Raw genomic sequence first — 26,002 nt, 5'->3', positions numbered from 1 at the left:
CTTGAACTTTGATTTGATGTGCCAGACCTGTAGAGTTCATATTTTGTCACCTACTTTTCTGAGGAGGAAGAAGAAAACTAATCTAAACTCTTCTACTTCATAATACCATTTGTTATTAGAATATTGTGTTGCAGGGCTTTGCACTGTTATAAATTATTTGTGGGCAGGAAATTTAGAATACAGAAGTAAACTTATAAGTATTGCATATCTTGCTGATAATTCGTGTGTATTTTGGTTAAGGTTGTACGTCTTACCTACCAAGACTCTCACTCCTCAAGAGAAATCACTGAGTCCTCTGCAGTGGTGCAGGCGTGTTCTGGATCATCCAAGTCCTGAGATAGAGGCTGCAAAACGTTCCCTGTGCTTTAGATTGGAACAAGGTAACCTTATTTTTTAATTTATTTACCAGTTGGCATTTTTGATCTGACATTTGCCTCGTACTTGATGTTTTTCACAATTTAGCAAGCTTTACAAATGGCAGACGTGCAGGTTTTTTTCTATGTACGCAAATCTTCCTCCAGTACATAAATGCTAACAATTGTTTGATTTTATTTTTTTTCTGATCATGCATTTTGTATAGTGTTCTCCTTTGTAATCCTTTTCTTCTCCTGCGTAACTTCTGATTTTTAAGCTGGGCAGTTTTCATCCTTTGCTTAAAATAGAGGACCTCCTGACAAGAAAACCTTGATGCTTACTTTACTATTGGTATCTCTGAGATTTGAAAAACAGTGCTTTTGGTTTTTTGTAAAGCCAAAATTATCACAGTACTATAAATTTTTAAAGGCATATTTGTCCACACCTAATGTAGTGTCAGGACTTTGCTAAGTATAGGGCAGACCAAGAAGAGCTGTAACTTGCCTGCTAGCACTGCTTTGTTGGGCTCTCGGTAGTCTCAAGTACTGGGATCAATCTGTTGACTGTTTGGTGCCAGTGAACTTGTAGAGTTATATCAGGGTAGCAGAGTTATATCTGGGTGTGCCGAATTTTGTTCTACATAAATATCAGCCAGCATTATTTTTACTTTTTTACCATCTAGGGTCCAGTTAAGATTGCAATAAGTGTTGTTGAGCAAAGTGATTAAGGTAGGATATTATCTTAAGGTTTATAACTCTCTAGGAAAGCAGCAGCAAAGGAACAATATAGGAAGATGAGAAGGCGATAAAGCTAATGACAATATGAGCATATGGTCATATAAGCTAGCTACAGCCGTCATTAAGAGAGATTGAGCATGTTTCTGTATGCTTTGGAGGATATGGGTAGCTGTGGATTAGTCTTACCCAAAATCAGGCATTTAACTGAATCAGTGTCTGAAAGCATCTGTCCCTTTGCATTCATTACAAAAGATCCTACAATGATTATTGTCCTAGCAATACGCAGTTGAGCTCGTTTGCCTGAAGTTATGTGAACCAAACTGAGGTTCCTATGTTGGGAATCATCCCACCTAGCTTTAGGGTGGAATTTGGCTCGCAAATTCAGATGCCTGAGTTCAGGCGTCTGTACTGTGAGCTGGGTGTCCGTGCGTGGCAGTCAGTGGGAGTTTTGTCCATAGAGTCAGAGGAACCTGGGGAGCTGCTCAGGTGATGTAGTAAGTGTTGTAAGTGTTGGCCTTAGGATGAAGTCAGTAACTCTCTTGAGTCTGTAATGGGTGGTTGGCACCCAACTCTGGCTTGTCTGGGAACCTGAAGGTATGTCTGTGTGGTGTAGGACATCCTAGTGTGGAGCTGAATCCCAGTGTAGAAACTCCCTTTAGATTACTGCACACAGGCATCTAGTGCCATTTGAGATGGCCTCAGTTTCCCTGGCTGACCTCCAGCTTCCACTCAGGATGGATACAGACTTTCCCTTGGTCCTGTGCCTTATCTGCCATTCCTTTGATGCTATCTTGGTCTCCCAAGGGCCTCTTAGATGGGCCAGCACATCTAGGTATGGGCAACTGAATCAAGTCCATAATGTGAATGTAGAAACAAGTCAGCAGAGCGCGTGACCTATTTTTCCCTTACAAGGTATTATTTACATTTAATAGGCAATAAAGGCATTAGAAAGGCAAATTTATTGTTTCAGATTTAAATCACTCTATGTTTATCAGTTCAGTCTCTCTCTGTGCAGAAGTCACAGCGAGTGACATATGCCACAGAGAGTTAGGTTGACAATGAGTTGCTTTGATCCATATGTTCTGCTTGTGGTGATGGGTTCATGAATTTCATAGGCTTTATAGAAAGTTTCTGAGAAATTATATGCCACATATAAAACCCATTATGGGAGCAGTATGTTCGAGGAGGGAATGGACTTGTGTTTCTACTGTAGCAATTCTATGCTAAAATTGTTTTAATTAATACTTCAGTTAGACTTGATTAAGTCTGGTATTTCTAAAGGTTTTCTTTTTATCACCTATACCTTTACAAATAATATGTGATAAACAAATGTCATATTTCTTACCTTAACTTTGTAGAAGTTGGTTTCACAATATTTTTCTTCCTCGGCTTTGAAACCAGATGTGAGATTTTTGTAAGAATCTACTAATTCTGTTTTAAAGTACAACAAACTTTCTGTAATCTGACTTTCCTGGGCTTTGTTTTGCAGTCCACTCTACCAGCAAGCATATGTGTATAAATACGTACATGTGATTTTATCCTAATTTTAAAAGTGACGTAGTAAGAATGGCATTCTTCTTTTCTGGTAATAAAGTTTCAAACTTTGTACTTGTAAGTTGAACAGCATTTTCCCCCTTTAGTCATATGCTTTGAAAGGGGGTTTTAGAGGGGTTTTGAAATCTAGTCGTGCCTTTTCTGTTTGGCAGTGAGTCAATGGTAACACTGATGTACTTGAGAATTATTAGATGTGTAGTCAAAAAACATTTATAACGTACCAATCTGTGACTACTGAAATGGCTTATAGGTAGAATTCGATTAGTAATTTTGTCCATGGTGTGTTAGCTAAAAATTAATCCAGTTTAGATTGTCGTAGCTATTTAGGCACTGTAGTGCACATAGAAATAAAAGAAACAGTAAAAATTGATTTTTGTCTGCAAAGTCAGCATATCTGAATGAGTGCACGCAGAGAGAAGAGCTGTAAGCCAAAAGTAGTAAAATTTTGTCAGGCTGTTTTTCTGAGTTTTAACTAATTCCTGCTGTTCTATGATTTTTTTTTCAATCTGCGCTCATTTATTCCTGCTCATGTATTATTTTTTTCTTATTACATTATATCCTTATTTTCATAAAATATTCATTTGCTGTCTGAAATACCCCAGCATTATATAGCCTTGGTATGAGCTATCCTAATACAATGACTACTTGGTCTTTCAGGCTAGAGAGTCACTGAAATGATGCTAGTTTACTTTTCACCTTGTTGTGCTCACCAGCCTGTTTCTTTTCTAGTGAAAATGTCTGGCTAAAGTATTTCACAGTAGAAGTAAGATTTCATCTTGACATAAATCTTTAAGGGTATAAGCAGAGTGTTGGTCTCCAGCAGGTGGTTCTTCTGTGAACCACTGTGAGAACTTGCACAAGCTTCTCAATGTTCCTCTAGTCTACCACTAGGTAGGTAAAGCTTATATCTAGTCTATAATGAACTAGGCTTATTACAAGCCCTGTTTCTGTGGATTAAGCATGCTAGCTTTAAGGAGGATGAAAGTTAAATGTAATGTCCTGTGATAAGATCTTTGCTTGGAATTGTTCCTGTTTTCCATCAGCAATTCTAGTGTTGATGTAATATTTGTTTGTAGTTTGTTTTCTGGTTTGTTTGGGGTTTTTTCTCCTCTGTGGCCTGACCTGGATTGCTTCTTTCTTTTTGCTCTTCTTCATCTTTTGTTTGAACCCTTTCTGGTTTGTTTTGTTTACAGCAGTTCTCTATCTACTGTAGGGTCAGTTCCCTCTCCCTTCAGTTTTTAATCTTGCTGTCAATTTTATTTCTTCAGATTCATTCAGATTGACAGGGCCACATCACAGTCTTAACAGTATGGTGGAGCTTATTCTGTATTTTCTTGGCAGTACTTGGAGATGTTGGGAAGTGTCAGTAGTAAGCCCAGTGAGCAAAGAGATGCGATGTGTAAACTTCCTTGCTGGTGCAGATGGGTATAATTCTTCTGAAATCGATGAGATGGTGTTGATTGACACCCTGGCTGAAGGTACCTTATATAGCTGCGCTTCTGTAAAATGCTGTGGAGAAGGTGGGTGGATAAACTGAGGAGTTAAGAGGCTTAGCAAGGAGTCGGTCTGTAGGAGCTCAGCTTTTATGCAGGGCTTCAAAGCATATCTCATCCAATTCAGCCTTCCAGACAGAAAACTCCCCTTTCTTGGAGAATATGAAGTATTGGCTAGATTCAGAGTTTGACTTAGATGAGTTCTTATTCAGAAGTGCTGCTTCAGATCTTTAAAAAGAGTGTGTAGCAGAAGTCTGTAGGTTTTGCAATTGGCTGCAGTAATTTATAGTCTTAAGATTAAACTGTGCTTCATTTCTTAAAATGAGTAATGTGCTTCAGGATGAATGCTGTTGTGTCATCTGTGGATGATAAGGGATGTTGTGAAACAGATCCATTGTAGTTTCTCTCCAATTGCTTATGATTTCACAAAACCCAAGAATCTCATCAGTGAAATTTTAGCTTTTATTGTGCTGCATTGCAATGTCACGTGTCAGTTAAGTTTGATGTCCAAACATATAACATATCCAGAAGAAAAACTAGGGGGTGCAGGAATTTAATTGGACAGTACTATATTCTTTTTACCTGTAGAAAAAAAATCTTACTGCTGGTAGAGCACCAGACAGAACGTTTTTACCTGGATGTGAAACTTGTTGCTTATGCAGAGAGAGGCCTCATTTGCTTCCCCTTCCCAAGGGTTCATAGTGAAGTCGTTTAGTTTGGAGTCTTTATGATATAAAATACACTTCATCACCTAAGGACTGCTGTCATAGGGAACTTTTAGTGTAGTCTGTTAACAGCAGAAGCAAACAGAAAATCCAGTAAATGGACGAAAGCTTTTATTTTGTATGCTTAAGCTGGATCCAGTGCTGCACCCAGTGCAGCGTGGGATTTTTTTTTATTATCCTAAATTAGGTTCAAGTTTATTTGCTGCCCATTGATGCATCAGAGATGTATGTTCTAGTACTCAGGACTCAGGATTAATAAGATTTAATACAGCTTTCTCATCATTATTTTTCATATGTAATGGAGATTGAAGTTTTATGTAAAATGCTTTTGGAGTAGCAAATGATAACGCGCTGAAGCTTGTGGATGATTGGATTGTTGTTTCCATCGTAAATAATAAAATTTCTAAAGCTCTAGAAGGAATGAAAGAAGTGGCATGACTGATTTGGTTTCTTTTTGCATATGTTTCTGATAATAAAAGGTGATGAGCACCTGTAACTGCTATCAGCACCTTTGGGGGAATGCGACATTTCGGAGGACAGGATGCATAGCTGTCTTCTGCTGCGCTACAAGCTTAGCGCTCGGAGCATATATGTGCGCAGGAGTTATTTCCTGTTAGATGTCTTTTATTTGACGTAACCTGTTGTAACAGCTGCATAATTCCAGGCAGTTTTTAGAGGTTTTGCAAATGCTTATATCACTGGATTTTTCTAACACAGCTGCCGAGGATGATTTGTGTATTTCAACTGGGAAAAATTCGGTTTTGATATTCTACTTAGAAGCATGTGCTTGCATTTCAAACAGAATATTTCTCTCTACCACTGGAACATTTCTACTCTGCAAGTACACTTCAAGATAGAAGTGTTTGGTTGATAACACTTATGGCAACAAATGTATAGAAGATCAGACACTTCACTTTGTATTCATTTCACAGATATCCTTTGCCTTTTTAATATGACTCTTAGATACAACGTCTACTTTTTATTGAATTATAATATTCATACTATTTAATAATTTTATTTCATATTTGAGGATTTATTGTTGTGCAGCTCATAATTAAATATTTTCTTAGAATTGATTTCTGGTTGTCATTTATAATTACAAGAAGATGCTGAATTCTGAAGTCTGTAAAGGTTGGTAGAGAGGTGGTGTTGGATCTTACCTCAGTTGAGAAGATACCTGTCCCATTTTACAATGTAACTGTTCTATTAATCCATGCTGGCTACTGAGCTGGGATTATCAACTCATTGTGAGTGGTTAAACAGCTAGAAACACTGTCAAATTTTATGTGAGGATTTCAGTAGGGTTAATTTGAAATAATAATTTATGCTGGCAATATAGGCTTAAAGTCTGTAATGCAACATATGTCTAAAAGCAATAGTAGTAGCATCAACCCTGATAGTTATGTTAAAAATACAGGCACAATTAGTGTTATCCAGCAGAGTGCTGATCACTGGGTTTGTTTCCAAAGTGTGCAACTACTTTCCTGGATAGAAATTAAAAAGAAACCTAGGTTTTATTAATGGACCTGGGGGCACTGGAAAACATATTCTCTGAAGATATTTTTCTATTCAAAAGAGGATCCTTTCAAAACTGGGCAGTTCTGGAACTGTCACTTCATTTTTGCTCCTGATAGTCTGTGTGTCTTGCTCATTGTTTGCTGGTCCCCAAATTGTTGTTATAGCTTTTGTCTTACATTCTGAGTTCCTTTCACTGCCTATTTTTGATGTCTGCAGAAGGGAGGTGGGAATAACATTTCAGAATATAGATGAGCCTCCCTCATTTGGTATATGGAGGTAGCACTGCTTCTTTACTAAAATGTTGTTTATTTCTGTATTTTCAGTTTAAGGGAGCACTTTGTTCTTGTTTTCATAGCACTGCATCTTTTGGGAAGCTTTTGTTAAGACTGTTTTATGCCATGACCTCTAAGTATCTTTTGCTTGATTACTTCTGGGACGTAGTCCACAGTCCTGTAAATACGCCATACATTCTTTCTCCTTGGCAGCTGACCTCACAGTTTAAGATATTAGAAAGAAGTTGATTATCTGCACTTGATTTGCCAAATGTTCCATATCCAACATATTTCTCTTGGTATTTCATGGAAATATTTACACCAGTAACTTGCTTTTACCTAGGGATCGTGCAAAAGGTCTTGTAATAAAATAAAACTTTTTTGACTCTACTTGATAATGAAATGTAGTGAGTAAGCTCAAATCTTGTGAGGCATAGGCATTGACAGATTTGCTTGATCTTTTTTATGTTGCAAGACAGAGGATAATTTCATACAGATGGTAGAGACATAGGAGTTTATAAAAATCAGTTTTCCAGTTATATAATTTTATATATGGAATTATAATTCTATAATTTTCTTTCACTAACCTCCCCTAAAATATGATTTTCTTAATTTTACTTCTAGAATGGGATATGTTTGTAAAATTTATAATTACAGAAGGTATGTTCTTGTGGAATTTTCACTTGGGGGCGTGTCACTAAACCATTCTTAAAGTCTGTGAATGTGGCTTGATCAAACACTGTAATTGAATGCTTAATTAAAAGCTTCACACTTCTGAGAAGACTGAGGGAGAAAAGTAGTGTAACTGTGCCTGCAAGACTGAAAATTGCTTTTCTCAGCAAAAAACCCCTGAAACCTAGGTAATTCTTGTTTTGAAAAGCATTTGCAGCAATTCAAATACTACATTTTTACTAATTTTAAAGAATTATAAGAAAATAAGCTGCAAAATATACTTCATGTTCTTGAGTATTTTATGATTGAAGTAGTTGACTATGAGATGTTATGGGAAACTGATATGGGGTAACATTTGATTTTAAGGTGACATTGAGCTGATAGCTTAGATATTGTTTCTTTATTTTATTTATTTTGTTGTGTTACCCCAATTAAATCAAGATACAAGAGGTACTGGATCACATTCAGTGGTGAATTTGGACCACCATTACCACTTCTACAACGTAAAAGACCTGTAAACTGAGTCTACGCATCCAGCTGAGCTGAGATTGTACCCACCATGTAAGACCAGAGAAATCTGTAAGATAACACCATTTTGGGATAGCTTTTTCTTGAAGGCAGAAGCATGGAAATACAGCTGATGGCTGAATATACTCAACCCTGTGTGCCCCCCTGCTGTAGAGGGCCATTGCTAATGGATTCTTGCTTGGAACAAGCAAATTTTCCCACCTTTGGAAAGAAAGCCAGCTTCTCTTGTGTTCGCTTGTCTTCACTATGCAGTACAAATGTTGATCTATGGTGTATTAATTCAGGGTGAGATGACTTGTACCTTGAAGTGTGCATTTCTAAATTGGTTACACGTAGAGGTAAAGGTGAGAAGCTTTGAAGATGTCCTCATGTAGTCAGATAAATCCTACTGTAAGAGTTGATGAGTTGTATCCTCTACTGAATAGCAGAGAAGATCAGTTAATTTTTCAGTTCTATTTGCACCTGGAGGACAGATTGTTTCTGACAAAGTATGGTAAGCATTAGTAACTACAGAGCTCTCGTAATTGTTGGTACTAAAAGTTATGATTAATCTAAACTAGTAATTAAACTTAGATACCTAGAAAAAACCTGGTTGTCCGTTGACTCTGAAGAAGCCAAAGGGGCAATTCATCCAATCTGTCTTTCTCCATTCTTAAGCAATTGTCTGAACTGAGTCTGGATATACTAATTTCTCTCCTCTAATTAGAAAAATAACTTGGGTAGTACTTAACATTGGAAGGAATTAGATGATAGTATTCCTTTATAATTTTAACAAGTCTTGAATACCCTCTACATTTTGCAAAAACAGCGCTGATGCCTTTCATTCAGAGATGGTTTCTCATTGTCTCCAGTTCTTCAGTCATGGCACTTCAGATCTTGCTCATAATCATTGGCTTAGATGCCTAAGTTCGTTCTCCAGAATGGGGACAAACAGGACACTTGGGTGGTATTTTTGTGTGTGTTTCCACATGGTAGTAGCTGCATCCAGCTCTGGGGGCCCCAGTACAGGAGAGACATGAAGCTGTTGGATCGAGTCCAGAGGAGGGCCACCAAGCTGATCAGAGGATCACCTCTCCTATGAGGACAGGCTGAGAGAGTTGGGGTTGTTCAGTCTGAAGAAAAGAAGGCTCTTGGGGACACCTTATAGCAGCCTTCCAGTACCTGAAGGGGCCTACAGGAAAGATGGTGAGGGACTGTTTATCAGGGATTGTAGTGACAGGACAAGGGGTAATGGATTTAAGCTGAAGGAGGGTTGATTTAGATTAGATGTTAGAAAGAAGTTCTTTGCTGTTGGAGTGGTGAGGCACTGGAACAGGTTGCCCAGAGAGGTTGTGGATGCCCCCTCCTTGGCAGTGTTCAAGGCCAGGTTGGATGAGGCTTTGGGCAACACGGTCTAGTGGAGGGTGTCCCTGCGCACAGCAGGGGGGTTGGAACTAGATGATCTTTGAGGTCCCTTCCAACCCAAACCATTCTATGATTCTATGATCTGAATCTTTTTGTAATCATTAGGCACAACAATTTTGGTTGTGAAGTAGTTGGTGTAAGTGCTATAGTATGTGTCTGGTCTCAATTGAGATACGTGGTTGTGTTGCATCTCAATCACATAGGAAAATCTAGGTGATTGAATCTTCCTTGGAAAGACTTTTTGTGTCTCAGTCACCAGAGGCAGACATGAAGCTGTTTCTGTTGTATCTGACTACAGGTACCTTGGGTCTCAGGCATTTATTATGTGAATTCATAGAACGTGATATGGCCCAGATTTATTTCACCTAATTTTAGGAATGTGTCTGGTATACCTAACAGCACAGTCACTTTGGCCATGATTCATGTATCTTAACAAGTGTAATTTGACATGCTCTTGGGTCCTTGAGATGTCCACATGGGGCAGATGGGTATGATAGAGGAGATGTACAACAGGCTCACTCATCTGGACCAGCTGGAGCACCTCAAATGTAATTTCCTGGTTTTAGACAACTGAATCATGCCCCTGCTGTTTTGTGCTTGAGTGGGCTCTTCTCCAGACTGCAGGTATTTAAATGAAGCTGTCTAAACTTACAAGGTATGTTTAGAGTGGCCAAGTCCAGTGGACTTCAAGATGCAAGGGAGTGTACAGATCTATTTCTCCAGAGCTGACGTTATTGGAGTCTCAGACCCAGGCAACTCCTCCTCTCTGGTCCACTAGATGTGGGGTTGCTGCACTTCCTTCTACCCAGGTGGAGCCAGTTGTAAGACTGAGCCTTGCTGGCAGATCTCACACCCCCAGTTGTACATGCACACCCCACGTACCTGCCCAGACCTATGGTCCCTCAAGTGTCAGACCCCAGGCCCCTACTGTCTAGTAGCTGACCCCTAGACCTGTTGTCCCTGCGGCATCCAGCCCCCAAACCTCCAGTCATATCCACTGGCTAGTCTGACTTGATGTTTGCTGGCATCTCACCTGCATACTCATATGGACCTCTCTGTTAGCTGTCCTAGACCAAAAGTCCCTCCAGTGTCAAGCCTGTAGTTGCTTGAAAGCAGGTTCCCAGAACTTGTGTCCTGCTCACTGGCTAGTGTGGTTTGAAGTTTGCTGGAATCTGTCTTACACATATGGCACAGAGGGCACCCTTTGCACAGAAAAATAATTATGAGTTCAATAAGAAGTAGAAAGAGACTGATCAGGCACAGGGCTGGCTCAGACCAGTGGGCTGACCATCAGCTTGTTTCTGTATGGCCAGCCCCTCTCATTCCCGTTCTCGTCATTTTCCATGCATATTCCTTACCATTCATTGTGATTCCCCCCTTCCTTTGTCCTTGTCTCCTCCTAAATAAACAACTTGTCCGTAATTCCTTTTGTCCCTTGTTCCTGGTTTTGCTACATCTGTACCCAGATTTGGTATTTCTGGTGCCATTACCCAAGTCCTCTCAGCTTTACACGGTGTTACAGATGGAGTTATTGAGGCAGTGCTGGCTTTGTAGGACTCTGCCCCAAAGGTCCCTGATGCGCCCCTTCAGGGACCTGTGATGTTCAGCTGTTTCTCATGTAGCCCCCCTCAACTCCCTGTGAGACCCGGCCATCCCTTGGGGTGCTGTCAGTCACTTTTGGCAGCTTCACAGCCTGTTCCTTGTCATGTTGAACATCTTGGGTCCGGTCCTGCAGTTCCTCATGTTGCATCCAGTTACCTTCACCTCCGGCCAAGGAGGACAAGCCATCTCCTGGCATACCTTCACACAAGCAGAATTTAAATTCCCATTATAGCCAATAAACAGGGCTAGGTTTGGTTGTCCATATGCACGGCACTGATGCCTTTGACACGCCTTGACCATGCCTAACTGGCACAGGATGCTTGCGTGTAGGCAGCTGAATTGAGCTGTAGATCTCTGTTGACTGTAATCAGAGCTTAGATGTAAAACTTGCGTGTGGACATTGTAGACACTGATGAATGCCTGAAAGGATCCTGTGAGAGAAGGTTGATTTCTTTTTCTCCTTAGAGATCTATGTGTTAGTGTTTTAAATTTTTTAATAAACATTATTGGTAATAAAATTAATCTCTTCAACAATACATATATTAACATTGGAGGTGACTTTAATATGTAACCTGTTAATTTGATGGAAGTACTTTAAGAGTTTTGGAAGTAAAATTTGTAATTCTTGTCTAATTAATTCTGGATGTAGCTTCAGGCTATAGCTTTTAAATTATTAGCATGTTGGCATATGGCTCTCAAGGTTTTTCATGTGTCATACAGCAGTACGTATTCATTATTTTGTCTTTTCTGTTTAGAATTCTTTTTACATATGAAGAAATTCAGTATGTGCTTTATATTGATTCTGTCACGTCATTGAAAAGTTATCGCACAATAAGTCATGCAAGACAACTTGACTTGCATATTTTTAGCATGTGAACGGACTTTAAGTATCATTAACTGCTTGCCACTTCTTTTAAAGTCACTTGAAAGCCATGTAAAGATTTGTGTCAGAAATGAAAGTACACTGTTAGGGCTAGGGGCTGTAATTTGTTTTGTCCTTCAGGAGTGGCTCATATAATGTGATTCCAATTCCATTGGGCTCAAGGTACTACCGCAGTATAGCCTTAGTAAAAGAGTAGGTTTGAGTATTAAGTCTTAAGATTTGCATCTGACTGGTAGCATATCTTTTTTTTTTAATTTTAGAGTTTTTTGGTACTTGATGTATTTGTGATTTTTGGCTTTAGGCAATTTTTTCTTCATAATGTGTCTGAAGTCTGTAATGGGTATGGGGAAGGATTTTATGACTTGCAGGTGATAGCAACTTGGTCATCTGCTGTGTTGTTGCCTGCAAATACAGAGGACTGGGCTCAGCATCCTAACACCTTAAGGTCCTTTCTTACTGGGCTCAGCATCCTAACACCTTAAGGTCCTTTCTTCTTTGAAGTCCACCATGTCCTTCAAGTAGCTCTGTGAAAGAGTAGCAGACCTTCTTGATGTTCTTTGATCCTCCTTCCCAACCCGTAGAAAAGGCAGGGGAGAGAGCGATTTGTAGGCCAGCACGAAATAGGGCAAGGTGGAGTGATGGAAGGAATCATTGCTTCGGCCTGTTCCTCCGTGCTGGCACCAGTTTTCTTTTTTGTCATTTCAGCTTCATGTGTTGTGGTCATGTAGCCAACGTTGAGCGCCTCATGGTTGTTTCTTAAGCCCTTTTGAAACGCTGGGTGTGAAATACTTCACTGTAATTACAAATGGATCTTTATTTATAAATAAAAAAATAAATACCAGTTTGTAAGTCAGCACATATGTTCTTGTTGTGTTGGACTTAGCCCAAAAGAGATTTTGTTATTTTTGGCCTATGGGGGTGCTGATAAATCTGAGATGATTACTTGGAAGAAACAAAATGAGGTTTATGGAGAAGCTTGAAGAAACATCTCAAACTTTGCTGTCCAAGCCCATTTTTGCTTTCTGTGGGCATGGCAGGTTCTGGTGGTGGAAATGCTTAAAAGATAGAGTGCCTTTTATCCTGAAAAGTAAGATGTGGGCAGAAGGATGTTGCAGCACTGTCATAATTGTATTGATGGTGCTTCTGCAACTTGTGTGCTTTCACGCTTGTTTCTTGTGCCGTTCTCGTGCTTTCCCTGTTGTACTGTACTCTTGGTTGAGTCTGCGAGGAGTAAGGATTGCCTCTTTGTTAAATGCTTGTCCAGTTCTTACTGCAGTATAGGTACCTATGGGAGGTACTTGCAAGGTGAAGTTTACTTAGGGAGTCTCTCTCGAGATGTCTGAAATCACCCCAGGGAAGCTTAAATTTAGGAGTGTGCTGTGAGTTAGTGCCAGGAGAAATCAGTCTTTCTTGAGGGAGTCTTGAAGAGACTAGTCTTTTTAGGCTAAAATTGTCATTGCAGAAGCCCTGACCTCCATGACAGTAATGATCACGGTCACAGTATCTGTATCAAACATCTATGTGTCATTTTACCCATCATCTAGAAATAACTATCTGGTTAGTGTTTGTCAATGTGACTCTTAGTTGGTGTTGAACCTTAATTCTACATGAGGATGTCTATTCTGAATACTTCATTATACTTGGCAGTCACTTAATCTTCTATCAGAACTTTTCTTAATCCTAACCTTTTATTGTTTTTCCACAGTTTGGTCTTTTAGAAGTATGAAAAAACTATTTTACAGTAGTTTTTTGTTTTTGAAGGGTTTTGTATCTTTTTTTTTCTGCTTTGGGTAATAGTTTTAACACTTTCTCATAATAAGCACATAACTGTGACACTTGCTATATTTAGCCAAAGAGCCACAGGGGTCCTGGAGGGTTGTGCTGCTTTTGACCTCATTTTCAGCCTAACTTTTAGCTTTTCCAGTCCGATTCAATATCGGCAGCACATGTACTTGTGCAAAGTAAAAGGAGTGTGGCATCTTGGAATAGGATGTCAGAGTCAGAAACTGTAGACAGGGAAGTTCCCTTGCAAAACCCTCCTGCCAGAGGTTTAACCTGTGATTAAAAATGGCAGGTGGATACAGTTGTAGGGGAAGCTATAACGTGTTTATGGGTGTTTCTTGGATGTAGGGGAAATTCAGAACTAACCAGTAAGGTTCGAAAAAACACAGTTTAGGGTTAATGTTTTAATTACTTAACCTTTTTCATATTTTGATAAATGATCAAGACAGTTATATCCCAGCAGACACATATATTTGGATTCCATCAGATGTGTAATTATTATCCTACGCTGTTAAGAGAAGGATGAGAAATTGTCCTTGTACGAGTCTGTTATTTAGAGAACAGGTTCCTTACCTCTTATGCTTACCTCTGTTGTAGATGGTAATGTACAAAAGAAAAAAATAAAACAAAACCTATGTATGCTACCAGAAATTTTAAATTTAGGAAGTGTAAGTAGCTATATTTTTCCTGCAGCCACCTGTTCTCCTAAGCAAAAAAATTACATCTTTGATTTGAATTGTTGCTATCATATCTGGTTAGCATGTCCATGAGGGAGAACTGTCATACATCCTATGGCATGTGGAAATGAAGTTCTCTTTTATTAATTGTAGCAAAAACCCTAGCTACCTTCTCTGAAGTAGTGTACTAACCACTAAGATAACAATCCCTTTTGTTTTTCGTCTAGTCCAATGAATAGACTAAAGGAATATAACATCTTCAGCAGAAGAGCATGAGAGCAGCTTGTGTAGCAGCTGAGCTCTGATCTGCAAGGGCAGTTGAACTAATACCTGTTCTTTAAATCAAGCAGAGAAGGGTTAAGTGGCCTTGCTTCTCATCCTAGAGGAATCCTCTAAGCGTGGACCTAGTGTGAAATGGTGAATGTGCCCTTCATCTTCCTCTGTTTCGTGAATGGCAGCTGAGCTCTTCTTGAAATCTATTAAAAAAATCTGGTTTATTCCCTAAAATAATCCTTTCAATGTTTAGGTTTTTTTTTAAAATGTTTAGACTGTAGTTGAATGTTTGCCCTAATTATTACATATTTGTGAAGAGTTTTAGTTGATGTGATTTTATTTTAATTCTTTTTCTGGAATGGCACTTTTACTACTGTCTCCTCCAGTCTTTTATTCAACTCCTGAGACTAAAACTGCAGAAAGGGAGCCTGTCCAGCGGAGTTCTGTGGGACCTCTGTGGCTGCAATGACTCAGCTCCTGTACTGAATGCACAGGAAGATAAATACGATGGCACTGATGATCTTAGAGCAACCAGTACAAAGACACAAAGACTTAGACCGACCAGTACAAAGACACAAAAACTCGAGATCACAAAGCAGCAGTTGTTCTGTAAGGGATGAAAACAGCATTTCCAAGAGTGGATATGCTGCTGTCATTGGGGTTTTAAATCTGCTTTTGGCTGATTAAACTGGAGAGTTTAAAGTACACAAGACCTGTACTTTTTTGCTGTGTAGAAAGCAGCTTGCTGACAAGATAAAAGCTTCTCGTGTTCTTAGTAGCCTTGAAGGGTACACTTGTATACAGAGCATATACAGGCACACAGAGGACCTCACCCCTCCTTGTTGTGTTATCAGAACATAAGTAGACCCTAAGAGTTGATCCTGTCAATGCATACAACCTGTCGTCACCATGCAGAGGCACGTCAAACAGGCTAGCTCCAATACATCCACATGCTGTGGTGTAGTGCCACATGGATGCTCTACATCACTATAGCTGTCGCTTGGACCCAACTTGAATGAATGTCATGATACTCCTTGTATTTCAACTTTCAGGTCATGTCTTCTCTAGCTACCATATAACTCTCTGTTTCTCTGTGTTAAACATGTTGTAAGTGCTTTCAAGATAAGGTTCATGCTGCTTTGTTTAAGCCATCTTAAACTACAGGCTTGAAATCAGGGACTAGTTGAAAAACAGAAACATCTCCAGAGCATGACATCCATCTTCCTCCAGTGACAGGGAGAAACAGAGAGATTTGGTAGGACTGGAGGTTGAATTTGAACATCGAAAATTGTTTGAGGTGAATACAGACCATGGAGTTTATTAAAGATGGAGGAGGTGCTGAATTTTGCAAAACATTCTTCCCCTACCTCTCCTCTGTGGCTAAAATTCATATTGGCTTCCATACCTAGCTTTCGTAAGAATTTTTAGTTATCCAACAAAATGAATTTCCAGCCTTTACTTAAGCTGTGGTAAACAGAAATTAATTCTGTGAAAGCAGGCCTTCCACCACTGTAAAATTAACCAGAGACAAGAATCAAGTGAAGTGTCTCCAGCCTTATGGTAGGAGTGGAGGTAACTAAATAAATAGTATTTAAAAAATGGTGTTATCATAATCTTTTGTAATTACATCCCATGTACTAGATAGAAGTAGTAGAAAACTTGTAGTAGAAATGTAGTAGGAAAAAACCCATGTTGATCCAAAACCTATTGAAATCACTGGAAGTCTTTAACTGACTTTCTCATGGTTTGTGCATTGTCCTTCTGTTAGCTCTTTAATGGCTTTCACCTATTAATTGTATGGTTTTGGAGATGAATGTCAAACTCAAGAAGAGTCTTCTGCTTTATATTTGAGGTTAAAAATATGATAAGCTGAAATTCAGTATTTATTTTTTCCCACATGACTGAAAATACAGTAAGTTCATGCTCTTGATCTGGCTGGCAGTGATCTGTACAAACTGTTTAAAACTCTGGAGCTTGATTTCCCATAGTCAGAGATATTTGCTTAGGAAGACTTTGCAGAGCTTGCTTTGACACCACAGGGTTCTTCTGAACACGCATTACAGAGCTATATATGGTATTCTTGCCAATGTCAGGAAGGTCAGGTCTGTGCTGGAGACCTGAATGTTAGCATAATTTTGTTCATCAAGAATGGGAGAAGATGTGAATCCATGTCCTGCATTGACAGAAGTCCCTGATACATACATATGGTTGTTCTGGAAAATTTTCCTTTTATTGATTATACTTTTAAGTTCATAACAGTGCTTGTAGACTGTTGACATAAAGAACAATTTCCCTCGGTGGTGTAAGAGTCATTACAGGTCCTACTATACCATATTGGCAAAATACCCCTGCCCCAACAGGGCTTACTTGGTCTTTATTAAGTAATTTAAAGAATTGAATGGATGTGTGGAGTAGACTTGGGGAAACAAGTATCTTTGAACTGCAAGAGAGATGCCCAAGAAAATTAACTTTAGTAGTTCAAGAAGTAATCTGACACAGAACTGTCCAAAAAGGAATTTGCTTACCGGCTTTTTCTGCAACTGAAAGTGATTGTCACTGCACCTACATGACTTGTGCAAGGGTGGATGCATCCCCCGTGGAACAGGGGACATGAAACTGCTTTTCCTTTCTCCTTGGATGCTGAAGCAAACTCCATACATAAGAGTAGCCCCAAGGGACAGAGCTGTGTGGCTGGGGAAGAGGATGACCTGTAACGAGAGTCGCACACCCAGTATGTGTACCAGATGGATTAGTAGCTTGAAAGCCTGCTCCTGAATAATAGATAACCACGTCCAAAGGAGTGGCAGGCCAGATTTCTCTTAAGTTGACTTTATCACCAGATACTTTTTAGGATGACGAAGTGCTTACTTAAGTGGACAGATTTATGATTGTGGGCCCATACTACAAGCAAACTACCCCGCCCCTCCCACCCCCAACATGTATTATTAAGCTGATATATGATGCTATATTTCTCTCTTCATTGATCCAGAATCTTGGTTAGTGAGGATGGTGTTGAGTTAGAGGGCTCAGCACGCCCCAAGTGACATGGGCGTGCCCAGGAAGGTCTGTAGAGCTGCACCTTCCCAGCTCCTTTCTGTAAAGTCAATTGCAGAGTCTATCAAAATAGAAACTCTGGTAACTACTCTTTGTCTCATAGTGGAATAACCAATCCTTGTGTTTTGGTACTGGGACTGCAAGTGCTCCTTCTGGGGCACAAGGAATTTCTGCCTCCTGTCCTGGTTAAGGCAGTTTAATTAGCATTTTTGTTTAATATCTTGATGAGTTTACGGGCCTGGCTCTGGACTTTAAACTTTCTTTGCTTTTTTTACAGCAGACCTGAAACTTAGTGACATTATGACACGTTTTTTACAGAAATAGGAAATATTAACTGTGTATATTTTGGTCAGCAGTCTATAGCTATATATAACCTTTGCATAGGAACAACCTGTAAAATACAAACCCTACAAACAACCTGATGTCAGGTGGGGTTGCCAAACTGCATCTCCTTCCCTCTCCACGAGCATATGTCGTTGATCCCATTACAGTTAAAGGCACCTCTCTGAGATGGTGACAGTATGGCAGTTTTGAATCAGAGAAAACATATTTAGGTCCTCCTTCTGTTTTTAATAATATGATGCTCCACAGAACTGTGGTGTTAATAATCCAGCACAGTAGTTATTAAACTGCTGGTCACCAACGCTTTACTGTGCAAGAGCTGCACCCTGGGTGAGTATCTCCAATGAGGATGCTGCAAGTGTTGAATTATGGAGGCTGCAGAGGTGACTCCTGCAGCTGCATACTCCTTGCTGCTGCTTATCTGCAGGCGTTCCCTTGGTTCCTTCAGACCTAGAGAGAATATATCATGCTGCTCTGTGGAGCAAATGTCCACTGGATCAAAATGGTATGAGTTATATGGACACAAAGGTTGTCAGGGCTCTGCAAGCAGCAGGCAGTGAAGAGTTGTCCTGAGACACATGCTATAGGCATACTGTTTCTCAGACCTGGGAGGTGCTTCAGACATGAGAGCCTGCATTTAAAGAAAAAGACATTTTTCAGTTCAAAATTTAGTTGGTTTTGCTACTTTTGAAGTATTGGTGCAAACAGAGATTTAAACCTGTGTTGAGTGATTGCAAAATATGCTTTCTACAGTACTCCCTGGGATTTTGCTATATCACACTGTCACTGAAATTGAGACAAAGCAGTTACCAAAGGTAATGAATTTGGGAAGAAAAATAAGGTTGGGATGAGTTTCACAATGCTTATGCAAGGAGCATGAGATCTCTGATTTTGCTTATGGTGGTGTTAGAATATGAATGTCTGTTTTCACAACAGTAACGTTAGAGTGGATGTAATCAACGATAGACCTTTGATTTATACAGGAAAATGTAAACTATGCCACATTTCGTGCCAACCAAAATGTTTTCCCTTTGGATTAGCAGGCAGCATTAAGCAGGTAGTGAGTAAAATGTGATTCCGGCTGGTTGTGATGCTCAAGTGGCATTTAAATGGTGTGTGTGTCATAACTTCAGATGCTGCTTTGCTTACATCTAATGCTTTGCTGTGCAGTAGACTGCAATAGCAATGTCTGTGTGAAGACGCTGGTTTCACACTGGAGGAGTGAAGCCACCACTCATAAATTAGTATGGTATGGAGCTTTCTGCAAGGTTATTGGAACTATTTGAGACCAGATTAGTTACACCCACTTGGTTGGGTGCAGCTGGCTGCTAGTGAAGGTATGCTGATTGTGGAAGAGACGTGAGTTTCTTGCTGCAATGCTGCCTTTCTCTAGGTGGATGCGCTAGGCTCTTCAGAGCTTCTTTGAGGCTCTTGGACGCTCTGCTCTGCTGTATGGTATAAACAAACCTAAAAGTCTGTTGTGGATCCAGTACATTTGGAATAAGATGATTTCAGATTGCTGTGGTTGAGTCTTCCTTTCATCCCTTTACACAGGAATGTAACTTGCTTTCTTTTTGGCAAGGATATATGTCCTGTTCTAACTTTAGTTGTGCCTACAGGAATTGCTGACCCTTCACATCCTTGCCCATCTCCGTTCATACAGGCTTGGTGAGCTTAACCAGAGACGTGAAAAGTTACAGCCAGAACAGGTTGAGGCAGGAGGTCTATCCAGCTGGCACGGCAAGACTTGGAGGAAGATGTTTCTGTGGCCTTATGTGCATTGTCTACACATCGTGGTGATAGAGCTTTCTTTAGCCTTTGAGTGACATTGTAAGGCAGTTACCATTTTGTTCCTCGTTTTGTTGCTAATTGTTAAAATACGATGAAAGTGCTGTTGTTTTGCTCTGTGCTGTATATATAAGTAAACAATCAGTGTCAGACTTTGAGTTCATCTCGCCTGCCCTCAGACATGTTGTAGAGGCTGTTCTCTGACAAGTGTTTCTTTTGGAGGTAACATTGGCTTCGGCAGCCCCACCTTCCAGTTGCTCTCTTCTGCTTCTCCATCTCTCCCTTAAATGCCCTGGTACAATGGGGCTCCATCTTCCTGGTAAAGGGGATTGAGGAACTCTTCCTTGTTTTTTTTTAAAAAAAAAAAAAGTAACAAAAAGGTCTTTTTAATACAGGTTGGATAATTGATCTGATTTAGCATGAAGTCTTGCAAAGATGGTTGTACTTGTTGGTGCAGTGTACCGGTACAGCCGAAAGGATGGCATGGGGAGGATTGGCATGAAGTGTTAGCCTGTAGGAAGGTAGCGAAGGTTCCCCTTTCGACTGGAACTGCTGCCAAGAAAGATGGTCAATAACTTTAACTGGATATCTACAGCTGTTTCAGTAGGATGCATGCAAGCATTGCAGTGCTCTAGCGCTGCAAGAGAGTTGTCTTTTTCAATTGCTTAGAAAAAGGGAAAACTGAATGCAGTCTCTGAAATCTGTTTTGAAGCTCTGTTTATTGTTCTCTGTAATGAATGCTGTCAGAGGGAGTTTCATTTGAATATATGCAGAGATCTGTATCGGAGCCAGTCACACTGGGCTGCCTTTGTAGGCAACGCAGACAAACAGGCACAGCTCAGGTCCTTTTGAAGCGGAGGTGAGGTAAATTGTGCCCCATCCATTCTCTTTGGAGTACGTTGTATATTGCATTCCATGGTGACTATCAATCATCAGTGTCTGTACATAGGAACATCTATTGTATCTGCATGACACAGATTCCTGTGTCCAAAAGCGCTATAAATATACTAGAAGAAAGAGAAAATACAGGCAAATAACCTATGCGCCTGCCCCAACACCCTCCCAAATGTATTTCCAGTTCATAGACTGACTGAACCAGATGTGAACTCTGATTTAATGTGATTTATTAACCTTTGGATTCCTCTTCTGTGAATTTCTGTAGTCTGCCCATGTAAATTTTTGCATTCACAGTGCCCTTTGGTAAGAACTCCTTGTTTTGGAAGGCTCCTAATTCCATATTTGAAGGCTCATAAGATTAACTGAGGTAAACCCTCTCCTTAGTGAAATGCTAATAGTTTGGCAGAAGAATCTGGGGCTATATATTTTGTTTCAGGTTACCTTATGTAGTAATACACGAGGATGAATCTTCTGCTCAGGCTTCAAACTAGCTGAAATGTGAGTGCTTGTATGCTCATGGGTTCTGGTTAAGAATCCACCAAAGGGAATGAAAACGCATCAGACTGGCAGTTTACATAAAATGGCACTTGCAGAGTATAGGAGCTGGGGAGGCAACAGGCACTTGGGCCCTAGATCATGCCTAGGACTTAATCCTTCAGCGTAATATTTGTCCAATTTCTAAAAAAAAAAAGACATGCTGGGAAGCCACGTTTGGCTGTTACCTCTGCTCTGAAAATTTCCTTTTGGACCTCTGCATGCAGGGAGAGCTGTGCACACAGAAAGAAAATGAATGCTGAGGCAATTACATTTTTCACAAAGCCTCTGCGCTTGTTTGTTTATATAGCTGTTTGGTAAGAAGTTTGCCTTAAAATAAAGAGGCAATTTAAAAACAAAAAAACAAATAACCCCAACCCTCCAAAGCACATAGGTAAGGCGCAGTATCCTGTTTTGTAGGAGGTAGCTCCTATGTCTCAATTCCATTTCCTTTCTAGTCTTTTGAATACTTTGATGTCATAAAATCACTTTTATGACAAAGTTGAGTCAGAGAACAGTGGTTAGAATCTCTCTGCCCTTCAGCACACTGCAGTTTGAAAGCAGTGTGGTCCTTTTTCCAGCATGTAATGCGGTCAAAGACAATTTTCACGTCACCCTTTCACTGAAATACATTGAAATAGAGTAGTTGCACGTCTGTCTTGAAAAATATATAAATATTTCCTGCTTACACTGATAGGTAATCATTGGCACAAGTGGAATACGTCAAAGTGCATCATTCCGGAATCTTACTTAGATTTACATTTTTGTCACCAATTGCAGTATGCCAAACACCACTGCGGATTGCATTGCTTTGCTGTGCTAGCTGAAAGTCCTAGAAACTACTGCAATTTAGATAGGCTTTCTGATTGTACCTTTAAAAGAGGTCTATGCTTTTTTGCTGGGGCAGCTTTTAAGTTGAGATATACGGGTTGTTGCAGTTCTATGTATTTAAGCAGTTATATACCAATACATGCCAACTGAACTTTCTCATTCTGCAGTAATAGATCCTTTTATATCACTTTTCAAAAAGGACTTGCTTTATGTGACTGGCTTTAAACTGAAAGAGGGTAGCTTTAGATTAGATATAAGGAAGAAATTCTTCTCTGTGAGGGTGGTGAGGCACTGGAACAGGTTGCCCAGAGAAGCTGTGGATGCTCCCTCCCTGGCAGTGTTCAAGGCCAGGTTGGATGGGGCTTTGGGCAACATGGTCTGGTGGAGGGTGTCCCTGCCCATGGCAGGGGGGTTGGAACTAGATGATCTTTGAGGTCCCTTCCAACCCAAACCATTCTATGATTCTAATAATTAGGAAACAAACTTTTTCAGGTATTCCTAGTTCTCACACACTCTTAAAACTAACATTATTTTGCAGTTTTCCTAGGCGTGCAGGGTAGTGGGCAATCTTTATTAATTTTGTCAGCTCCTCCTAATCTATCACTCTGTGTCCAAACTATAATGGCTATTGTTTGCATTAGACATTTGAAGCAGAACTTGATTGCTTTTTGTTATTTTAAAGTAGCACAAGACAGTATTTAATCTCACTTTTTACTGGTACATGGCAATCCTGTATATTGACTGTTAAAATCATTGTGAAAACTTAGAATTTTGTAGAGAAATTACACTCTTGCAGAAGACAATCAAATGAAGACATTTCATTGCTATGTAGTTGCTCACTAGCTGACCTATGTTAAGAGTGTAGAAAACCAAGGAAAAACGTTGGCATATGTTTGTTCAGTTGTTGTAGTCTAATTGTGGAAGTTCCAGGGTAAAGATGTACACTAAATTGTATTTTGGAGACCCCTGTTTACTGACTCTTGAAAGGAGTCACAGATTTACAGAGCAGTAGGGGTTGGAAGGGACCTCTAGAGATCGGCTAGTCCAAACCCCGTGCTACAGCAGGATCACCTAGAGCAAGTTGCACAGGATTGCACCAGGTGGGTTTTGAATATCTCCAGAGAAGGAGACTCCACAACCTCTCTGGGCAGCCTGTGCCAGTGCTCAGTCACCCTCAGAGTGAAGAATTTTTTTCCTCATATTCAGGTGGAACTACCTGTGTTCCATTTTGTGCCCATTGCCCCTTGACCTGTCAGTGGGCACCACAGAGAAGAGTCTGGCCCCCTCCTCTAGACATACGCCCTTGAGATATTTATCAGTGTTGATGAGATCCCCTCTCAGTCTTCTCTTCTCCAGGCTAAACAGACCCAGGTCTCTCAGCCTTTCCTCATATGAGATATGCTCCAGTCCCCTCATCTTTGTAGCCCTAATCATCTTTGCAGCTTTGAGTCCCCTTGTGCAGTCTACATTTACGGGGTTTCCTTCTGTTTTCATTGCAGCTGGGGAAGAGGGGATGCTTTGCCTCTCCTGACCAAGATATCAAGGGACAGAAACAGCAAACAAGTCCCAAGAGCATTTTGTGAGCTGGATGTGGCAGTGCAAGGAAATAGTTTCAGGCAATAACAGATTCAATGTGACTGAAAATGTCCATAAACATATGAAGTGTAGCTCTGTGCTGATGGCAAAGTTTTTATCACTAGCTGGATGGCTGAGGGAGCTACAGCCGTGGTTAGAAAACCATACATGCTGGAACAAGCTGTTGAGATGACCACGGCTGATGGCTGTGGGAGACTGGAATGAGGAAAGAGCAGCTTGAAAAGTCCAGATGTTCACTGAACAATAGCATTCAGCAAGATGGGAATGTGTACATGCCCCAGACTAACTTCCAGTTTTACAAGTACAACTCAACACTCCTCCTCACAGTTACTAGAGCTGAAAACATTGCTGTCTTGGGCACTGAGCTTGTAATCTTGTAACTAATAAAAATGCAAATTTTTCAAAAAAGTAAGTTTTTAGAACTTGTAGTTGCAAAAGGCAGCTTTGGAGCACTGGGTTCAAGTAAACCCTGGATGATGTTACAGTCCTTCTCTTTTGAGCACAGGAGCTGAATGCCTCACCCTGTGAAGCAGACCTACGGATTGTACATACTTCTAAGGTCCGTGTGTTTGGAGCTACTGAAGTACTTGAAAGGCAGTATCTACTTAAGCTTTGCTTTGAAAACTTAGCTACCTGAAGATCTGTTCCTGTGTTGGTGGCACCACAGTGTTGGTTGCAGTTGAGTATCTAGCACCTCCCTTCTACCTCAGACTGCTTCAAGTTCTTACAGCAGCTCTGGGTTTTCCAGGGACTCGAGTAAATCTCTTCAGGCTGTTGAGTAGTAGGAGCCCACATTTCCTGCTTCTTGACCAAGTGTCCCAACGACGACACTGTTGAGCGAGTAGTGGGACTACCTTCCTCTTCTCTTCCTATGGCTGTCTTTTTTGACATGTTAGCCACTTGTCTGTTCACAGAGGTAGGTCTAACTGTGGCAGGAGTTTTCAGAGTCTGGTTTTACAGGGACCAAAAGCAAAGGTTAAATACCTGTCTTTGGGAGGGAAATATTAGATACGCCTCACTGAGGTGATACCTCTTAGGTGGTTTAGATGTTCTTATCTACAGTAAGGAGAGGGGTTTGAATTCCCTTCTAGCACTCTTGAATTTCTCCAGTGATTAACAGAATACTTCTGTTTCATATGCAGGACTGTGCATTTTACTCCTGAGAGAGATATTTTGCTTTTAAGCGTGGCTGCTGTGCAACTGTGTACATGCAGAAACACACCAGGGAAGTGGTTTGGGTTTCCTGCTCCGAGGGAAGTATGTCGGCAGGAAAGTGCTGTCTGTTCAAAACGTACAGTTACTGGGTTGACAGTACTGTAAATACTCCTCCAGCTGCTGGCTCAAAAGAGTGGTTTTGTTCAGGCTGTGTAATTAGCACCCGTATTCAAATATCTGCATATGTGTGATTTAATTTCTTTTTAGCTTGAGCTGAAAAAGTATTTTTGACTCTGGCCTGAGGGCCTATATAAAACTTAAGCTAATTAAGTGAATAAACAAGCTAGATAGCACCTCAGATATAATTTAGTGCGGTTAGTCAGTTGTGCAACACAATTACTTATGACTTTATTGTTTTCTGTCTTTATAGCAAAGAAATATTTTTTTATGTGTCCCTTAGAGTGCAAGTAAGTTACCATTCTGTCAAACTGAGTGCACTGAGTTTCATAATAGACTTATGAAAATTGAAGGTGTTTAAAATGTGCATGCATTTCTTTTGGTTTCTTGGAAAACATGATATTCTTAGTTAATATAATGTCCTAGGTATAGCTGATTCATCAAGTACAGGACCTGTACATGATCTGTCTGTTTACATTGGTGTAACCCCACAAAATTAAAACAACATGATGAGAATTGATGCTGTTTATACCTCGTGTCCCAGCTTATGAACGTTCTCATTGATTTGAATGGCAAATTTTGTCTTCACTTTCAAAAACATGCTACTGTATATGTTTAGAAATTGTGTGCCTTATGCAGCTTAAATGAGAAATTGCTTTTAGTGAGGGACTTGCTTTAGACATGGTACAGCATGCTCTGGTTTTGCAGGGTGCTCTGTTCCTTTAAAGCCGTGCAATTCTGTAGGTGTTTACTTGCTTAGGTTTTCATATGAAATTTTCCATCAGTTCTTAACAAATGCTGATTATTCACAGGAGTCAGTGTGGTGAATATTTGTGTTTATGTAGTTGCTCATGTTAAAGAAAAATTCTACCAGATGTGAGTTACCCTAGGTTTGCTTTATTGCAGTGCTGGATGCACGGGGGAAATAGCTCCACCAAAGGTGCATCCAGCGCTGCAATAAAGCAAACCTAGGGAAACTCACGTCTGGTAGAATTTTTCTTTAACAGCTCATATTTTTCTATGTGAGTTACTACTCTATTTTAGCATTTTGATATCTCCAGGGAAGTTACAAGAATAAGGTCTTGATTAGTTTTTAAACCTTTGGTTGTGCTAGTAAGTATTTTAAAGTTATGAACAGGCTCACTTGTTGCTGA

At 40.1% G+C, this 26,002-nt stretch overlaps 1 protein-coding gene across 2 annotated transcripts in view; it reads left to right on the top strand.

Annotated features, from left to right (window-relative positions):
* SLAIN1 (SLAIN motif family member 1) overlaps positions 1-26,002 on the top strand; it is a 56,577-nt gene that overhangs the window by 3,899 nt on the left and 26,676 nt on the right. For both annotated transcript variants that reach the window (XM_075741632.1, XM_075741631.1), the window contains exon 2: positions 241-380. In XM_075741632.1, the coding sequence (XP_075597747.1) occupies positions 241-380 (140 nt within the window). The remainder of the gene's footprint in view (positions 1-240; positions 381-26,002) is intronic.

The sequence above is a fragment of the Balearica regulorum genome, chromosome 1 (assembly GCF_011004875.1).
Source record: "Balearica regulorum gibbericeps isolate bBalReg1 chromosome 1, bBalReg1.pri, whole genome shotgun sequence".
NCBI lineage: Eukaryota > Metazoa > Chordata > Aves > Gruiformes > Gruidae > Balearica > Balearica regulorum.
The sequence above is the reverse complement of the archived record's forward strand: the minus strand, read 5'-3'. Positions and strand labels throughout refer to the sequence as shown.